The sequence below is a fragment of the Eschscholzia californica genome, unplaced genomic scaffold, assembly GCF_041429995.1.
Source record: "Eschscholzia californica isolate CP2 unplaced genomic scaffold, dmEscCali1.0.p SCAF_5, whole genome shotgun sequence".
Lineage (NCBI taxonomy): Eukaryota > Viridiplantae > Streptophyta > Magnoliopsida > Ranunculales > Papaveraceae > Eschscholzia > Eschscholzia californica.
The window spans coordinates 37,618,309-37,636,089 of record NW_028238472.1 but is presented as its reverse complement, the minus strand read 5'-3'; the positions used below and the strand labels follow the sequence as shown (position 1 = coordinate 37,636,089).

The window sequence follows — 17,781 nt, the reverse complement described above, 5'->3', positions numbered from 1 at the left end:
GCATGTTTGTTGTTTTGTCTAGGCGTGAAGGAGAATTTGATGCCAACGAACGAGCTTTTGAGATTTATGATTTCATCTATGTGCTTTCTCGACTGCCAGTGCACCTGGTGTTTGCTATTCAGGATGTGGTTGATCACGTTCAGATTGTCGCTTTCAATGTAGATGTGGTTGAAATCTTGTTCTTAATATTTGGTCCATCTACATCCAAATAAACAAGTTTTTCTTTAACAAATAAATAAGTTCGGAGCACGATGTACCATCTAACAATTTAAATATCTTAAAGGATACGAATATTTAAAGAATCTCTTGGTCACCCATTGTATAACAATACCATGGTTTTTTTTTTTACTTTCTAGACAAGTTATTTTGATTTAAACAACCATTTTTTCTCGATTAGTTTTGGAACAACCAATATAAATATAAAATTCAATTACTTTTTTAATCACCCATTTGTATATAAAAAGTAATTATTTGAATAAAAAACACATATTCCAATGTGAATACAACTATCTTATTGGATTCAAAAAAAAAAAACTATCTTATTGGTAACCCCAATTGGAATATAAAAAACCGTGTACAAAAAATTAACCAACTTTAATGTAAAAGTTAAATATTCTAATAAACTATTTTTATGTAAAATAACCAATTTGAAGATAAAAATGAGCTATATGTTGTAGGAATAGGAGCTCACATTAGTGGGAGATATAGTTCCACTTAAGATGTTAGGCATCTTTCTCTAGTGAGGTGCAGAAGTACTAAAGTGGACAATATCACTGGTAAAATTAATCGACATCACCCTATAACACGTTATCAACACAATATGCTCTACTATGATTTGAATATTTGATTTTGGGAGGGTGCGTCGTAGAAATACCATCTCACATCGTGGGGAGATGTAGTGTCTTGCTTCTCTTAAGAGATTAAACACCCTTTTCAATCCAGCGAAGCCTTTTAAAACCGTAAGACACGAAAATACTAAAGCAGATAATATCACTAGCTAACCGTACAAAAAGTTGGTCTGCATCACCTAACACTATTCTCCTTTGGTTTTGTTGTTGAAGCACAAGTACTATTCTTAGTATAGTCCAATCAAGAAAGTAGAACCAAATAATCAAACAGATGAAAAAAGAAAAGAAAAAAAAATTAAGTCAATGGTCCACAATTAGAGTCCATTTTATTACAAACATGCAAAAAATAATGGGTCTAGTTGCTAATTCCAGTCTCTTAGATGAGAATTATTGAATCATAAACTCATGTGACTGGTTTAATTTTAGATCGAAGTAGAATTTAACCAGCCAAGATCGTTCGAAGAGAAGATGAAGTCTTCAGGTTTTGTTGAGGCAACAAACACATGTACAAACACCTTCACCCACTTTCTTATAGTAACTAGCATGGAAAGTCTTCGAGAAGGCGCTCTTGCATTCATTTTTACACCGGGAAGGATCTCGTTTTTGTTCACATCGAAAGAAGTCAGGTAAACCTGGGTAAGCTAACTCCGATTTAAGACATTTACTTTGTTGTGCGCTCACCGTTATTACCATCTCTACAATAAAATACCATCAAATATAAAAGAAAAATGCTAATTAAGTGATCGAGCCCTTCCAAAAGAGATGCTATTGATATGCTTTAGTATGACAAAAAAAATTGTCAAGAGTTTCTACGTACCTGATGTAGAAAAGACCATCAAAACAAAGAGAAAGCAGACAGCAGAAGCTTTAGCCATGATCACCAAATGAGAACAGATAAGTATAGCAGAACTCTTCTTTGATTTGTGAAGGAAGAAAGTGAATACCAGTCTCAACTTATAGTATTCTAGATTCATTAAATTAATAATGAAATAACAAAAGACAGCAAAATGTGACAATGTTTACGAGGGGAGGGGACCACCCATTAGTATATACTTTTTTGGGATATTGACTACCATAATAGCTACAAAGACATTGATACATCGATACGATGTGATAAGGTCGATAATTGCAAAATTTAAACCTTACATAAATTAAAAGCCTAAAGCCCAAACAAATTACTGGTCTAAAATCTATCTAACTAATTTATTTATACTCAAGTTTAATAATTCTGGATTTGCACTTCCATGGTATCAAACCTGAGACCTCCGTAGAGCGGAGTAGATGCTCTACCAACTGAACTACCAGTTGTTGGCACATTATTATATACTATACGGTATAAATCAATTAAATCGAAACAAAACATAGCCTTATTGGTAATTTGGTATAGTGATTGAATTATAAACGAGCAGTTGGGCCAAAGGCCCACAAATTTTCCTTAAGGTAAGGGACAAGGTCCTGTGTAAACCAATATAAGGCGTAGATCCTCCTGACAGATATGTGACAGAGATATGCCATAATCAACGATGAATGTTTTCAAAGAATTTAACCACTTTGAAAAAAATTTCAAACACTTGATTAAAAGATAAAATTATCAAAAAAAATATTCAGATTTTTAGAATAGGTTTCTAGTAAGAAAGCAAAATCATTTGGACTCTTTCTTTACTCTCTTTCTTCAATGAATGAACTATAGGTGCTACTCTTAAAATAAATGAAACAAAATCAAAGGTTTTAATGAAGATTTAAAACAAAATTCGAAATAAAAATAGATGAAGAAAAAGTCAAAGAGTGTGTGCGGTGCTAGAGCAAAATAGGTGAAAAGGTGAGACGCATCTATAGAATGACGGGCCTAAAGCGGAAAAATGTGGTGCTTGTACAGGCGCCCATTACGTTATCACCTAATATCCTAAAATCGATGATTTTCTCCCTTGAGAGCGGCTAAGGACGCTTCCGATAATTTCTATTTGCGCCTTCTCTTTCTTTGCGCCCGTAAGAATTTACAGAAAGCGCCCCGAGCACCCCTCTCTCATCTTTCTCTCTCGACTTTCTTTCTCTGAAAAACGTCATCTTCCGCTCTAATTTGCTTCTTTGGAGATCTATCTCTCATTTAAAGATCGAGATTACACCCAAAGTGGATTGCTCTCTTTTAAGATCACCTTGCTTATGAAGTATTTGATCAAGAACCCAACCCTTCCGAGATCTCGACAAACCCTAAAAGATCTCAATCGATCTTTCCCTCAGCTTCATTTCTCCCTTTCGATCAAGATTAGAGGCCAACCATTTTAAAGATCGATCTTCCTCTTGTTCCCTAAAAGATCTTTGATCAAAGAAGTCTAAATGATCAAAGATCGAGCTCGCTTAAGGTGTAATGAAAATAGATGGGAGAAGAAAAGTCTAAAATTCGAGAGTCTCGAACTACTCCAGTCCGAGACCTTGCTTAAGTAAGCTCCCGGATTGACCAGTCCGAGACCTTGCTTAAGTAAGCTCCCGGATTGACCTGTCCGAGAGCCCAAGCAAGGTCTCGGACTAGGGTAGCCCGAGACCTCTTCGGCTCTCGGTCTGGTCAGTTCGAAAAGGGCCCCTATAGATGTTGGAGGTCAAAAACTTTTCCCTATGAAACCAAATCCTCAACCAGCAGCTTATCCATTCAGTACCTCTCTCTCTCTCTCATCATGGCTTCATCTCTTCAATCAAACCTTTCTTTCTATTCTTCATCTTCAAACAAAACAACTCCCACTCTCTTCACCCACAGAAACCCTATTACTAGAATCCGTTGCGGCCCAAGAAGCAATCGTGGTCCATTAGTTAAAGGAAGAATTCTAAGCACAGAAGCAATGCAAGCAGTTCAAGCACTCAAAAGATCAAAAGAAGATGAAATCAAAATCAATCAAATCATCTCCAAAACCCTACCTCGTTTAATCAAGAACGATTTATTAGCTTCTTTAAATGAACTTTTCAGACAAGGTCATTGTGAATTAGGGTTAAAAGTATTTGTTTCTGTTAGATCAGATCTTTGGTCAAAGATTGATTCTTCTCTTTATGCTGATATTATAATTGCATTAACAAAGTGTGGAATGTTAGAAGAAATTGATAATTTGATTAGTGATTTAGAAGAAGAAGGTGAAGTTTTAGTTAATGGTGATGATAGAGGGCTTTCAAGATTGATTAGAGCTTTAGTTGCTGCTGAAAGGAAAGAAGCAATTATTAGGGTTTATGGGTTGATGAAGAATGGAGGGTGGGGATGTAATGGGAATGTTGATGAATACGTGGTTAAGATTTTGAGTAGAGGGTTGAGAAGATTTGGTGAAAATGGTGTGGCTGATGAAATTGATGAGAGGTTTGGGAGTTTTTCTCTAGGCAAATAAATTGGGGGCATTAATTAAATGTATGAGAAATATGTGGATTAGTTTTTTTTTAATTGTTCAATGTGTCTCGAACCCTTGACCTGTAGGTGGAAGATTATACTTCTTACCGCTCCAACCAAGGGTCGTTGACAAATATGTGGATTAGTTGATGTATATGTTTAATGTAGATGATGTTTGGCCATCTCCAATAGAATCTAGCAATTACGAAGAATTACTCTGCCGAAATCTCAACCTCAGGTGATTATCACTTGTACAATCTTGCCAATCCTAGTCTTGAGTTACTCTGCCCAGTAGACCGCAATTAACAGTATAGTGCACTGGGTGTCGCTCAAGCAGGTCGTTGCCTCTCTTTAGATTACTCCAACTCCTGTTTAGGTTTGAAGGGAGGTTTGTTCGCTGCCGCTATCGTCACCTACCCCTTTTAGAGTCTCCTTCCTGCATTGCTGCCGCCACTGAAGAATATCGGTCTACCTTAGATCCCTCAAATCGCCAACCCCTACGCTCTCTCCTCCCACCCTAATTTGGGTTTTAAAATTTAAAAACTTGTCATGTGATCCAATATACCTCATCAAACAAATTCGTAAATTTGCTATTGTATCCAGCCTTAGTTATCAAGGACGATTATGATAAAATCCCCAACTCCGCTAATCAACCAGTTAATCTGGTTCTTCTATGACGAATATTTGGCATTATAGCTAAAGATTCAATTGACAAATCTGAGGCCGAAAGACAACACTAAGAATAGAGTCCATATAAACTTTGCAAATATTTTATGCGCTAAAGAACTACCAACAAAAAAAAGAGAATCTTGTTATAAAGATCACAGTGAACGAATTACTGCAATAAGGTACACCCACTTATTCATAATTTAATAATTGCAAAATGCAGTTGATTCACTTCTAGTTTCAAAATTCTCACTCAAGTGCAATAAACCTGTGTAAACGAAGTGTAATTTAGTCTTTTATTAGATGCTAAGTAGAATACCTATAAAGCACAGCTGAAGCGATTCCGTTCCAAAAGTTTAAAATGATAACTTAGTCCAACAGTAGTTGACAGATTACTTTTTTCATTCATTAGCAACTTTTAGGAGTTCATCCCATTCAGTGATCTTCTCTCTCGGCTTGCCTTTCAGAATACCCTCATTCTTTTCTTTCAGATCAATCTTTTCCCAACCACTAAACGGCACAAACTTGATATTCCTACTGTCTAGTAACTGCAGTAGTCCCTCTCTTCCTGGCTTCGGCGTGTCAAGATTCTGAGTCGATTCTCTTTCTTCTAGGTCTTCTGAGATGCTAGCAACCTGACATGTTCGACTCTTTTCAGCAAGTTGGTCTTACAAATATTTGGATTGAACTTCAAGATAAATAAAAGAACTCAAGAAACTACTACGTAAAAGTTACTTCATGGTTGTATACTTACAGTTTCTTCAGCACAGTAGAGGTTAGTTCCGATGATTCCTGTAGGTCCCCTCTTCAACCAACCAACTACATATAAACCCTTTTCATGAATTGCAGGCTCTACTGATTTATTTCTTACGACCCGGCCTCGAACATTTGGAACTACACCTGCAAATTATCCGTCAAGTGGGGGTAAAAAGTTAGAGAGAGCTAGAATAGAGTTTGCAAGTCTAAATCTGAATCGCCTGACTCAAATAGACCAAAAATCAGCCATTTAGACGAGTCAGAAGCCATTCAGACGTGCAAGACATCACGAGTCAGACAAAGACAAACATTCTGAAATCTGACTTGAGTCAATTCAGATCTCGAGTCAGATTTCAGATACGAGTAAAAAACTTAATACTACCGTAGAGGTGTGAATTTTTTGCCTGCAAAGTGCTGATTTCGTCGAAAACTCATTATAAGGTGAATTAACGGGGTGCAGGAGGAGAGAGTTGCACGAAGAAAAGGACAGGTATAGACAAAAAAAGCTTGATATTCCTAGAATCTTAATTCTGGAGGTCTGGCATGTCCCAGAAGTTCCACAAATCAATCTCAAATTCACTGACCAATTCCAATTCGACGACATCCACGACTGCAATTTGTCGTCTCAATTGCAGTTTGGTTTTTATATTATGTGATAACTGATAAACATGAAGTAAATGAAAGAAGCAAGATATTAGGATAGCATTGGACTAGATTCCTCTTTGCTCACCTCTATAATTATCAAATGGCAAACCATCTACCGCGACAGATTTGTACCCAATGCTCTTTAGCACCAGCCTGCAACTCAAGAAAAAAATGAAGAAACAAATTTTCATTTTTTTCGCTATATGAAGTCTTACTTATGTTGAAACATAAGAGATTCTGTTTTAAATGAGATTACCCGCACTTCAGCTCTTCAAATTCACCCGTACCAACCGCAGACTGTTTACCAGATCCACCATTTTCTACAAAATATATGTAAAAAAAATCTCTAATTCAAAGGTTTAATCAGAGTGATAGAAGCGCTGCAACTTAGATCCGCATATACTAATAGAAGGAACCCAAACTGAAACTACATGAAAACCATAATGTCATACAATCCTCTTCTATATGTTGTCAGAACATAAATTTTCGAAAAATACCTTTAAGAATGGTTTTCTCGAGACGGAGGCCAGTAACTTGACTGTTGCTATCATCGGAACTCGAGAACCTGTCTGGTTTTCGAAAAAATACAAAATGGAGTTCTCTCTGGCCTGAATTGGGTTGTGAATGGGAACTAGCAGCTTTAGAGAGTAATTCATAAACCCTTCTTTGGATTCGACTATTCTTCATTTCTTCCTTGAAATAGTGACAATATCAAATCATATTGCTACTCAAGTATAAGAGGTAGATTGCAGGAATGTAAATATACAAATAATTGTGATAGTATAATTTAAAACCTCATATTTCCACAAAATCTTGAGGAGATTAGCATGAGACAAAAGTCTTGCAGGAATGTAAGTATAATTTAAAGCCGAAATGGACAAGCTGCTAAGCCTTGAGGAGATTAGCATGAGACAAAAGTCTAGAACTCAGTGGTTGGAGGCAGGAGGCAGGAGACAGGAACACCTCCTATTTTCACAAAATCTTAAAATGTAGGAGGAGACAAAATCGAATTAGTGTTATCATGAAGGAGGATGTGGTTATCTCAGAAGAAGGGGAGATTAGTCAAGAGGCCATCTCCTACTTCAGTAATCTGTATGAAGAACCTCATCTGTGGCGACCAGGACTAAATAACATGCACCTTCCTTCCTTGTCTGGTATAGAGGCTGAGTCTCTAGAAGCTGATATAACAGAGGAGGAAGTGTTGAATGCAATTAAGGAGATGGCGAAAGATAAGGCGCCAGGGCCGGATGGCTTCCCTATATCCTTTTTCGTCAGGGTATGGGATACCATCAAGCCACTGTTCATGGAAATGATTGCTGAATTCTCGGAAGGGGCTCTTTTCCAGTGGAGGTTGAATCACACCTTCATAGTCCTCATACCTAAAACTCAAAATAGTTCTAGGTTCCAGGAATACAGACCCATCAGTTTAGTAGGGGGAGCTTATAAGATTGTGGCGAAAGTATTAGCCATGAGGCTGGCAGGAGTTATAGGAAGGTTAATTTCTCCTTTCCAAGGGGCTTTTGTGAATGGCCGCCAGATATTAGATGGAGTTCTAATAGCCAATGAATTAATCGATTCGAGAAGGAAAGTGAAGACTAAAGGCCTAGTTGTGAAAGCTGACTTAGAAAAAGCCTATGATAGGATCAGTTGGGACTTCCTTTACCAGGCTATGGAACGGATGGGTTTTGGATACAAATGGAGGAGTTGGATATACTCATGCATATCTACTGCCACATTTTCAGTCCTGATCAATGGAAGACCGTCGGAGGTGTTTCAGAGCTCAAGAGGCATCAGGCAAGGGGACCCTCTCTCCCCATTACTTTTTTTACTGGTAGCAGAAGTGTTGAGCCAATGTCTCCAAGAGGCAGGGAGAAGGAACTGGATTAGAGGGTTCAGGGCAGCCGAAAATGGTGATGAGATCAATCACCTTCAGTTTGCAGATGATACATTATTCTTCATTGAAGAGGATGCCAACCAGTTGAGGAGATTGAGGGATATTCTTATATGGTATGAGCTAGCGTCGGGACTCAAGGTAAATATGCAAAAGTCCTTCATTTATAGTGCTACTAAGGTTGAAGAGGATAACATGAATCAGGATATGATCAAGGAGTTCGGATGCCAGGTGGGGTCTCTTCCCACCACCTACCTGGGTTTACCTCTGGGTGAAAGATACAAGTCCAAGAAACTGTGGGATCCTGTGTTAGAAAGAGTGAACAAAAGTCTAGCTGCCTGGAAGGGACATCTTTTATCAAAAGGGGGAAAAATAACTCTGCTGAAATCAGTACTTCAAGCCTTACCCACCTATTACTTGTCCCTATTCTCTATACCCAAAGGTGTGCTGAAGGATATTGATAGTAAAATGTGCTCTTTTCTATGGAACAAAACTATGGGTGACAAGAGTATGCACTGGGTGAAATGGAACCAGGTTCGTACAAGCAGAAGCAAAGGAGGCATGGGGGTGAAAAACTTAGAATACATGAATAAAGCTCTCCTCACTAAATGGCTATGGAGGATGGATCAGGAGAGTAACCAGTTATGGCAAAGGGTTATCTCTAGTAAGTATGGCACGAGCAGTGACCTTTGGGTTAGAAAATGCAAGAATATATCTTTTGGCTGCGGAGTTTGGAAAGGCATCACAGCTCACCTAAAGGACTACCATAATATTACTAGATGGGTCCTAGGGGATGGTCTGAAAATCAAATTTTGAACGGACAGTTGGATAGGATCGAGTAGCTTAAGCTTAAGCTTCCCTGATGTCTTCAGGTTGGCAGTTAGGCCTTTGGCTACTGTGGCAGAGATGTATAATACTGAAAGTGACTCTTGGGATATTGTAATAAGGAGGAACCTGAATGATTGGGAGATGCAGCAATATGTCCATCTATTGCAAATCATTCAAGAAGCAAATTTCTTGGAAGAACCGGATTCTCGAGTTTGGCGCAATGAGGAGAGTGAGCCTATGACAGTTGCTAACTGTTACAAAAGGTTGGATAGAGATGGCACCCTCCTAGAGCCTTGTGTATCCAAATCAGTTTGGATCAAGGCTTTGCCACCAAGAGTGGGATTCTTTATGTGGGCTATCCTAGTTCAGAAAGTTCCCACTGTGGATGCTTTGAAGAGAAGGGGTTTTCAAATCCCTAATAGATGCATTTTATGCAAGGAAGAGGAAGAATCGGCTGATCACCTATTCCTCCATTGTAGGGTGGCAGCAGCCATCTGGAACTATTTTGCCAAGCTTATGGCAACCCATTGGTGTCATCCTGAAACCATACATAATATGATAACTCAGTGGGATGGTTTGTCCAAGAGGAAGCACAGAAAGGAGGTTTGGCAGCTGGTCCCAGCTGCGATTGTATGGAGTATTTGGCAGGACAGGAATAGCAAGATATTTAAGGAAAAGAACCTAAACTCAGTGATAGACATTGAAGATGTCAAGGGTGTCATTTATTCCTGGATTAGGAAAATAGAGAAATTTAAGAATGTTTCGTATTTGGATGTAGTAGTTAATTGGGAGGCCTGGGTATCGTGAAATATCACTTCTAGCCTCCATAGCATATGTACATAGCTATTTTATTTCAATAATATATTCATTCTAAGTTTCAAAAAAAAAAAAAAATTTAAAACCTCATCAGTGGGCGATGTTAGTAGATCAGCTTCCTGAATGTGAATAGACAAATCTTTAATGCCTGCAAAAAATACAACACGAGGACCACGGGCACCATCAGACATCACCAAAAGACCTTAAATTGTATTGGACTCATACAATATCTAAGAAGGCGCATGAGGCATGCGCATCGAGGCAGAATACATGTGTATCGCATTTGAACGTACACTTTTCTATGGAGTAGAGGGCCGTACTCATCAGCAGCGACCAGTCGTGCTTTTGCCACTTCACTCTCTTTTCTTTTAATATAGTGAAATTGTAGCGTGAGAAAGTGAAAAGTCAGTCAAGTGACAACTGCTGTGAAGACTTTTGGTAAAACCCTGTACTTACGCATAACTACTGTTGTCATTCTAATGACAAGAAACCATTTTGTTGTTATTTCCTCTCTTTTCTTGAACTTGTAGAGGTAGTCAAGAGGGTAGAAAGTGGCCAAATTAGAAAAAAGAAATCATATCCTTTAACTTTACTAGTATTAAAAATTAATCTGCTATGATTTCGTAGAATACTACATTGAACTATATGAGATTGAAGCTACTCGTCTTTACCGCCTCGAGGCACTGCGTTGTAAAAGGAAAACGCATCGAGGCGCTTTTTTAAACATTGGTCTCGCTGTTCTAAGTTGTAACATTTCAATACGATAAAGGATATGATCAGGAAAATAATATTCACCTTAGTAATAGAGTTAAGATTTCGGAAGTCCAAAAAAGGTACTAGATACTCAGACAATCAAATATTTCAGATGTATCTGTTGATCCAATTCAATCTACCATAAAGGTAAATAGAATCTAGAAATTAGAAACAAATCAACGACTGTTTTAATTGCAAGTTGGAAATTACCAAGAACTTCACGTAATTCTTTTGCAGTGCAAGCTGCTTGTACTGGTCCACGTCTCCCAACCAAATATACTCTCCTGTAACCATATCAAAACAAATAATTCAAGCATAAACAGTCACTAGTCAGGAAGTACACATTAATAATCCTTATATTCGTTAATACCAACAACAAGTCGGTAACGAACCTTATAGAGCTCTCCTGCAGAGACTTCAATGCATGGTTTGCAATATCAGTTTTTGCCAATTCTGCCGTTGGTCGGAGAAGGATACGAGCAACATCAATGGCAACATTGCCCTGAAAGCAAACAAGCCCAATTTCTTGATTATTACAAACGGGTCACTGATAACAATGTCTTAATCCACATTTAAGGCAAGGTCTAATATGTGGAACGCAGTCTGTTTCCTGGAAAAACCAACGCACTAATATGTACTATAGGAAAATTACAAAGCAGTATTAGTTACATATGTGTGTGTGTGTATATATATATATATATATACATATATGTAACTAATACTGCTTTGTAATTTCCGGTTAACTTCCTCCAAAACAGATATGCATTACCTGGCCAAGAACTACAGCCGTATCAGTGCGCTTCAAGTTGGGATCTAGATTGTTGTAGTCAGGATGCCCATTATACCACCAAACAAATTCTCTAGCTGAGTGTATCCCCGCCAAATCCTGTATAGATATAATGAAGAAATGAGGAACAAATCAACTAGAGCATAACATCTCAACAAACAGGAACCAGGAACAATAATACATAAAATAGAAATCGTTACTTCTAGTGTATATGGAGTTTATGGGACGAGACGAATACTTATACCAAAAAGCAATATATTCACATACTAGCTTACAAACCACTAAGGTGAAGATATCGTATGTTAGGTTAAGTGACTTACTTCTCCAGGAACAGACAAAACTCTGTCACTTTCGGCACCATAGGCAAGAACCACCTACTCAATAACACCATATGAGAGTCAAACAGAGGACCTTGGTGAGAAAGCAAATAGAGAAAATTGAAGAGCGGAACACGAAATTGAATTATAAAACTGAATAACTTATACATGTAAAACCACCACTTACCACATTATACATCTCGCGGAGTTCAGAAAGCGAAATTGACGTTCCAAGCGATACATTTCCAATAAATGAACACCTCTCATTCAATGCTACCCGAGAAAACTGGTTTATGACAATCTGTTGCAAGTTTTCTGGTAAAATAAGCTCAATTAAGAGGAGTATTTTGCACAATAGCTACCCGACAACCCACATATATAGATTTCCAAATTCAATTTGAGTTTAATTTGCGTTTGGGTATATCTGAATTTGGGGACTTATTACTCTGTCAATTTTTCGCAACAGATAGCAAAGAACATAAAAATCAATCATATGATATTATTAGTTTATTACATATTCTAATAATTTTCTTACCTTGGTGTCCTGATGATCCGGTGCTACTCCTGAACGGACTAATCCAAATGGTGTAGGTAGTCGATCAATAATATCAACTTCTGCTTTTTGATGGGCTTTCAGTAACTAGTACCATAATCAAACATAATTAGAGGATATTAATTCGAAAAAACTTCTTCAAGAAATAAAAAAAAAAATCCAACTTTTTAACAAAACCCATTTTTCAATAGGAACAGAACATAACCAAAATCCAAGAACATGTGTAATTGAATTAAACCAAGAATCATTAGGTTCCATAACACTCAAATTATTGATCAAAAGAAAGTCGTTTCAGTGAGGCATTTCGTCGAACAAGTGGACGACAGTACAAGTTGATGATTGCTGGGAATGATAAGATTTGGGTTTTTCTACCCAAAAACTCAAGAAACTAATACAGAAAAGAGAGAAAAAGATTTGAGTTTGTGAAAATGGTTTACAGAGTTATAGGAGAAAAGAGCAAAGCAAGAACTTTTAGAGAGAGAGAGAGAAATGATAATGATGGGGTTACCTTCTCAGCAGTGTAGAAACCAGCAGGTCCGCTACCAACAATACAGACACGAAAAGGGTTAAAAGATAAAGAAGAAAAGCTCTTCAGAAACCATTTACTTCCATGAATAATCGACATTCTTTTCAATATTATTCTTCCACTTCCTATCATTATGTTTCTCTATCTCCTAACCTAAATTTGTTTCAGACCTTCTCTATCTCGCTGGGTGGAATTTTCTGTAGTACAATAAATCGACCCAAAATAAACCCTAACCATCAACAATACTCAAGAGTTTAGATCATACCATAAAATATAAACCTCAGGAAACATTCAAATTCAAAACCCTAGAGAGAGAAAGTCATATCAGAGACAAGATAATTGTCAGATGACGAGATCCTTACGTATATTCTCAGATTGAAGATAAAAGAGAGAACCTGAGATCAAAAATAAATTACTTAGGTCCTGTTTGTTAGTAAATAATCTGGTTTTAGAGAAGAGAATTATGGTGAGGAAGAAGATGAATGTTGGGAGAAGAGAGAACGAGAGAGAGAAAGTCGATGCAGAGTAACGTTCAAAACTTTTTACTATATTTTTTTTTGTTGGAGACTTCCAAAATCTCTTAACTCGTAAGTGTTTTGGCTAGGGGTGGGAATCGGTCCGGACCGGTCGGTATCGGACTCTAACTTCATCGAACCGGTCGACTCGGACATAAACTGTTGGTGACCATCTATTTACTCGGGCGGACTCGGACGGTCACTCTCAAGAATTCTTTGTCCATTGACCGTCCAGGACCGTTTATTTTACCGGTCTAGTCGGACACCGGACGGTCTCGGTCCGGACTTTCCAATAAATTTACTTAATTCAGAACTTTATTTTTATTACCACAAACAAAATTACTTACAAATGAAGATGTTTAGCCAAGAAATCGAAAGTAAATATAAAAAAGAAAAAACACAGTTGATCATCATTTGACAAGATATAATTAAGCCATTCACTAATGTTTGGTCTTCTAGAGGACTATATGACTATAGCCAACTATCATCATATATTTATATGTCTATAAAATTCAACGGTCAACTTCTAAAAATGAGGACAGTTTAGTCGGTCAACCTATTCGGTCACTCGTACCGGTCGGTCAGCGGTCGGTCCTTCGACATAAAATTTTGACCGTGACCGTCCGCCAATTCTTTCGGGCCGGTCGGACACTGACCGTTATGACCATCGGGTGTCCATGGACACTTTTTATCTCGGTCGAACGGGTCGGATAGCGGTCTTCCGGATCTTTTTCCCACCCCTAGTTTGGCACATAAATGTTCAAAACTTTAAAGGTTAACTTTAAAGTTTGAAACTTTCAAAAGGTTCGGGACATTAAAGTTTTTGATCATTAAGTTCGGAAACCTTTTTATTAAAAACTTTGAAAATCTGGATTTTTTTTGTTAAAATCAAATTATATTATTTCACATCTTAGCCGTTCAAACTAATGTTTCATATTACAATAAACATTATATTATTTTAAGAGCTAAACTTTGAATATTATTTTAGAATGAAAGCTCAGGACGTTCCTATATTACTGGATATAATATTCTAATAAATAAAATTTAATTTCTATGTACAAAGTATTATTTTAGAATTTAAGAAGAAAATAAAAAGGTAAGCTTCCAAAATAAATACTAAACACATAGATTTCTTAGACTCGCGTAAAAAGAATTAAAAGTAAAAAAAATCAATTGTTGATATGAAAATAATTTTTTTTATAAGAGGTGGTTGCTATGGAGACAGACAAATTATATTAGGAGTTCGAGGGGAAAAAAAAAAGATTTCAGATAAGGAGAAATCAACAACATTGAAGAGATAAGAAAAAAACATTTTTAGATACACCCAAGTAGGAATTCAAAGATCCACCTGTTTAGGTGGATCTTTGAATTTGACTAGTTTATGAGTAATTTGTCTCGAAAAGTCTTTGGGTCAGATCTTTGATTAAAAGTTCTTAATTTTTCATAAAAAAATGAATAACGCGTTCTTTTAAAATTCTTAAAAAAAGATCTGAACCAATAACACGAAACTTTAAAGTTCTTAAATAAAGATCTGAATCAATAACACAAAACTTCAAAGCTCTTAAAAAAAGGTTGAAACCAATAACGCCAAACTTCAAAGGTCTTAAGAACTTTGAAGATCTGATAAAAGGTCTGAACGAATAACCCCCACTAAGAGAAGAGAAAGAAAACAAAAGGGTTATTTTGGAATAACAAAAATACATGAGTAATATAAATGCAAGAACGGCAAAAGAGGTGCCACATAGATCTGGACTACCAACCCAGCTTTTTAGGTTATAAACATTTGATTTCTCAAAAAAAGAATTATGTTGGTAAGTTATTTCTTTTTTGGCCCACTCTTTTTTACATAAATTCAAAAATGGCTTCACCTTTTAAAATCTCTCAGTTAACTTTAACATTTTATATTTTTATTTCCTTAATTACCCTTGGTCTAAAAATTAATTCTCAATTGTTCCTTATTTCTTCTCGGATGTCTGAAAGTGGTCGTCAACCGTCAGTTGGCTTGCCACACGCTAGAGATCATCATGAGATTTTATTTTTATTTCTTCTTCCTTCTATCTCTCACACTTTCTCTATTCATGCTGCTAATACAGGGCCAATGACAACAGTAATATTTTGTTATTTACAGAGAAGAAGAATTCAAGAGAAGGATTCAGGGAAGAAGCAAGATGGAACAAATGATAATTAATTTTTAGAACAAGAGTTTTTTAACAAGTGGGTCGTTTATTAATTTAAGAAAAATAAAAAGCCAACAAAGAAGTTGGTCACAAACTGGAAGCCAAGAAAAAATAACCCTAAAAATGCATGTTTGTTTGAAAAATGCACTAATGTTTTGGAGTCATCTTCAGCTTACTATGGTTGAATACCCAAACTTTGGCTAAAGTCCGTTTTCATGAATCCCAGATTTTACCTTATGCAAACAAAAAAAATGCATCACTAATGTGTTTAATATTCAGTGGAAGTGTAGATAAATTTTCATGCAACTAAGTTTGTGTTGGGTAAAAAAATAAACTTGTTCCAACACATATCTACACCTTCATCAAACAATAAACACATTAGTGATGCATTTTTTTTGGGAAATTGACTACAATCTACGGTAGTCATTACAATGGCACTGATACATCAAAGAGGTGATAAGCACGATAACCTCCTAATTCAAACTCTTACAAGAACGGGCTTATTACCCAACTAAATTATGGCCTGCAACCCAACAACATTATTTCTACCTTAATAACTTAAGTTCAATAAACCACGAAATCCACATTCTCTTGCAATCGAATCTGGAACCTCCAGGATGTTGGATTTTATGTCAACATTATCCACCACTTGGGCTACCAAATGTTGACATTATTGATTCATTTTTGTTGCATTAGGGTAAATAAAAAAGATGGTTTATTACCTATTTTTATTAAGTTTGGACTCCGAGAAAGGAATAGCAAAAGGTTTGTAGAACGTTTTATCACAGTAATTGCAGATGCTATGACATTGCTATCACGATCACAGATGGGTGGAGAGTCGAGTCTCCTATAACGTTATGTAAATGGCTTTGCTTCTTATAGTTGGCTCGTAATGCCTCCCTTCATTTGCTCGCCTCTTTCCAGCTCGTAATGTCTACAGACTAAAAGCTAACCACCAGAAGCTCACACTTCGAGTGTCGCTTTCAATTTAGGATGTCAAACATTCTGACAAACGTCACAGCCTGGGAGCCCTGTTCGCCTTTGGTACTTCAGTAGATTTTCAAAAAAAAAAAAAAACAAAGATATAAGGCTGGTCTTAATTATTGGGTGTGTGTAATTCATATTTTAAGAATCTTTATTCGGGAGGTGTCTATGCTTCTATGAGTTCTGATAAATCATATCCTCTATATACTGAATGTGCTTTCAATAAAGTCAAAAAGTGAACCTCTTATAAGAAAGGAAATAGCAAGACCAAGGATTTTTTTTAATTGAAAAAGAAAGATTTCGTATCTTAAGAGGGGCACAATCTATCTCCTTCCCCTATGTACTTGCATTCCACCGGTCTTAGATCTTGATGATCACATCATTGGCTTCCGCTCCTTAAACAAGATGTCTAGCCAATCAGAGTAGTTTTAGCACATCGTCCGGGGGCTTCCACGCCAGGAAAGAGAAGAACTCTTAAGTTAAGTGGAAAAGAAAGTTCTTCTCAAACACGAGTTTTTCGCCCTCCCCGTGATTCTGTCGAATCTGGAAGAAAGCGTCAGTATACTTTTTGGCGCGGGTATTGTGCCAAAAGCGTTAAAGAACGCGGTCTGAACTTCATAGAAGTTCAAGCAGGAGTAGACCCAGCATTTCGAGAGCGAGGTCACCCTGAAAAGGCATGGGGAAAGTTATAGGCGTCAGCATCAAAGCAAGGAAGGGCGTACGTAGGTAGCATCTCTACCAGCATCTAATCTCCAAACAACTAGTGAAAAAAGCATCCGTTAAGCATATTACTTTGGGTGATTCTAGCGTTGTCAGGGCCCAGACGTTATTCGTGATGGGGCATTGTGGAGTTTTTGCTTCGTTCATTCGCTTGGAGTCACCAAACTGACAAGTATTCTGGAATCCATTTTTCAAGCAGAAGGTACTATATAAAGAATCCCACTTCGAGGCTACAAAAGCATGGATTTCCCAAATTTGATATGTGATCTTCTTTTGACAAATGTGGCACTCAACATGGAAAAACCGTATGATGATCAAATTTTCTCTTAATCCTGATTTATTTTCCCTAAACGAGTCTTCTACAGAAAATTCAAAAGCTTTAGGTTTTCTAACGGAGGGAAAATTTTCAGTCTTGAAAAGATTACCAACATGCAACATGCATGGTATAATGATTCACCGTTTGTTTGAAATCTTACCATGATGTTATTCGATTTATGAATGTTTGTGCTCCTAGATTTACCCTAGTATAGTTTTTTTCTATTTGAAACTCTAATAAATCACAAATCTTTAACATGCGATAAGTTCTTGTTTGAAGTTATGTTGTCGAAATCATACTTATGGAATTATTATCTAAGGAT

At 36.9% G+C, this 17,781-nt stretch overlaps 2 protein-coding genes and 1 long non-coding RNA gene across 3 annotated transcripts; 1 reads left to right on the top strand and 2 right to left on the bottom strand.

Annotated features, from left to right (window-relative positions):
- Nucleotides 1-1,152: 1,152 nt before the first annotated feature.
- On the bottom strand, nt 1,153-1,795 carry LOC147538987 (uncharacterized). Its single transcript, XR_015225691.1, has 2 exons — nt 1,666-1,795; nt 1,153-1,543 (listed from the first exon to the last, which is right to left on the bottom strand). It is a non-coding gene; the product is annotated as an uncharacterized LOC147538987 (long non-coding RNA).
- Nucleotides 1,796-3,407: 1,612 nt separating this feature from the next.
- On the top strand, nt 3,408-4,415 carry LOC147538986 (protein THYLAKOID ASSEMBLY 8, chloroplastic-like). Its single transcript, XM_086640849.1, has 2 exons — nt 3,408-4,251; nt 4,356-4,415. Exon 1 carries the CDS (start codon nt 3,518-3,520, stop codon nt 4,208-4,210), a length of 693 nt encoding a protein of 230 aa, XP_086496975.1. The 5' UTR covers nt 3,408-3,517; the 3' UTR covers nt 4,211-4,251; nt 4,356-4,415.
- A 581-nt stretch (nt 4,416-4,996) lies between these two features.
- Nucleotides 4,997-13,348, bottom strand: LOC147538985 (Pyridine nucleotide-disulfide oxidoreductase family protein). The gene is made up of 13 exons (XM_086640848.1): nt 12,730-13,348; nt 12,204-12,308; nt 11,856-11,969; nt 11,672-11,725; nt 11,334-11,450; nt 10,957-11,066; nt 10,775-10,848; nt 9,898-9,959; nt 6,774-6,969; nt 6,533-6,596; nt 6,362-6,429; nt 5,630-5,775; nt 4,997-5,510 (listed from the first exon to the last, which is right to left on the bottom strand). The coding sequence occupies exons 1-13, from the start codon at nt 12,877-12,879 to the stop codon at nt 5,277-5,279; spliced, it is 1,494 nt and encodes a 497-aa protein (XP_086496974.1). The 5' UTR covers nt 12,880-13,348; the 3' UTR covers nt 4,997-5,276.
- Nucleotides 13,349-17,781: the final 4,433 nt, after the last annotated feature.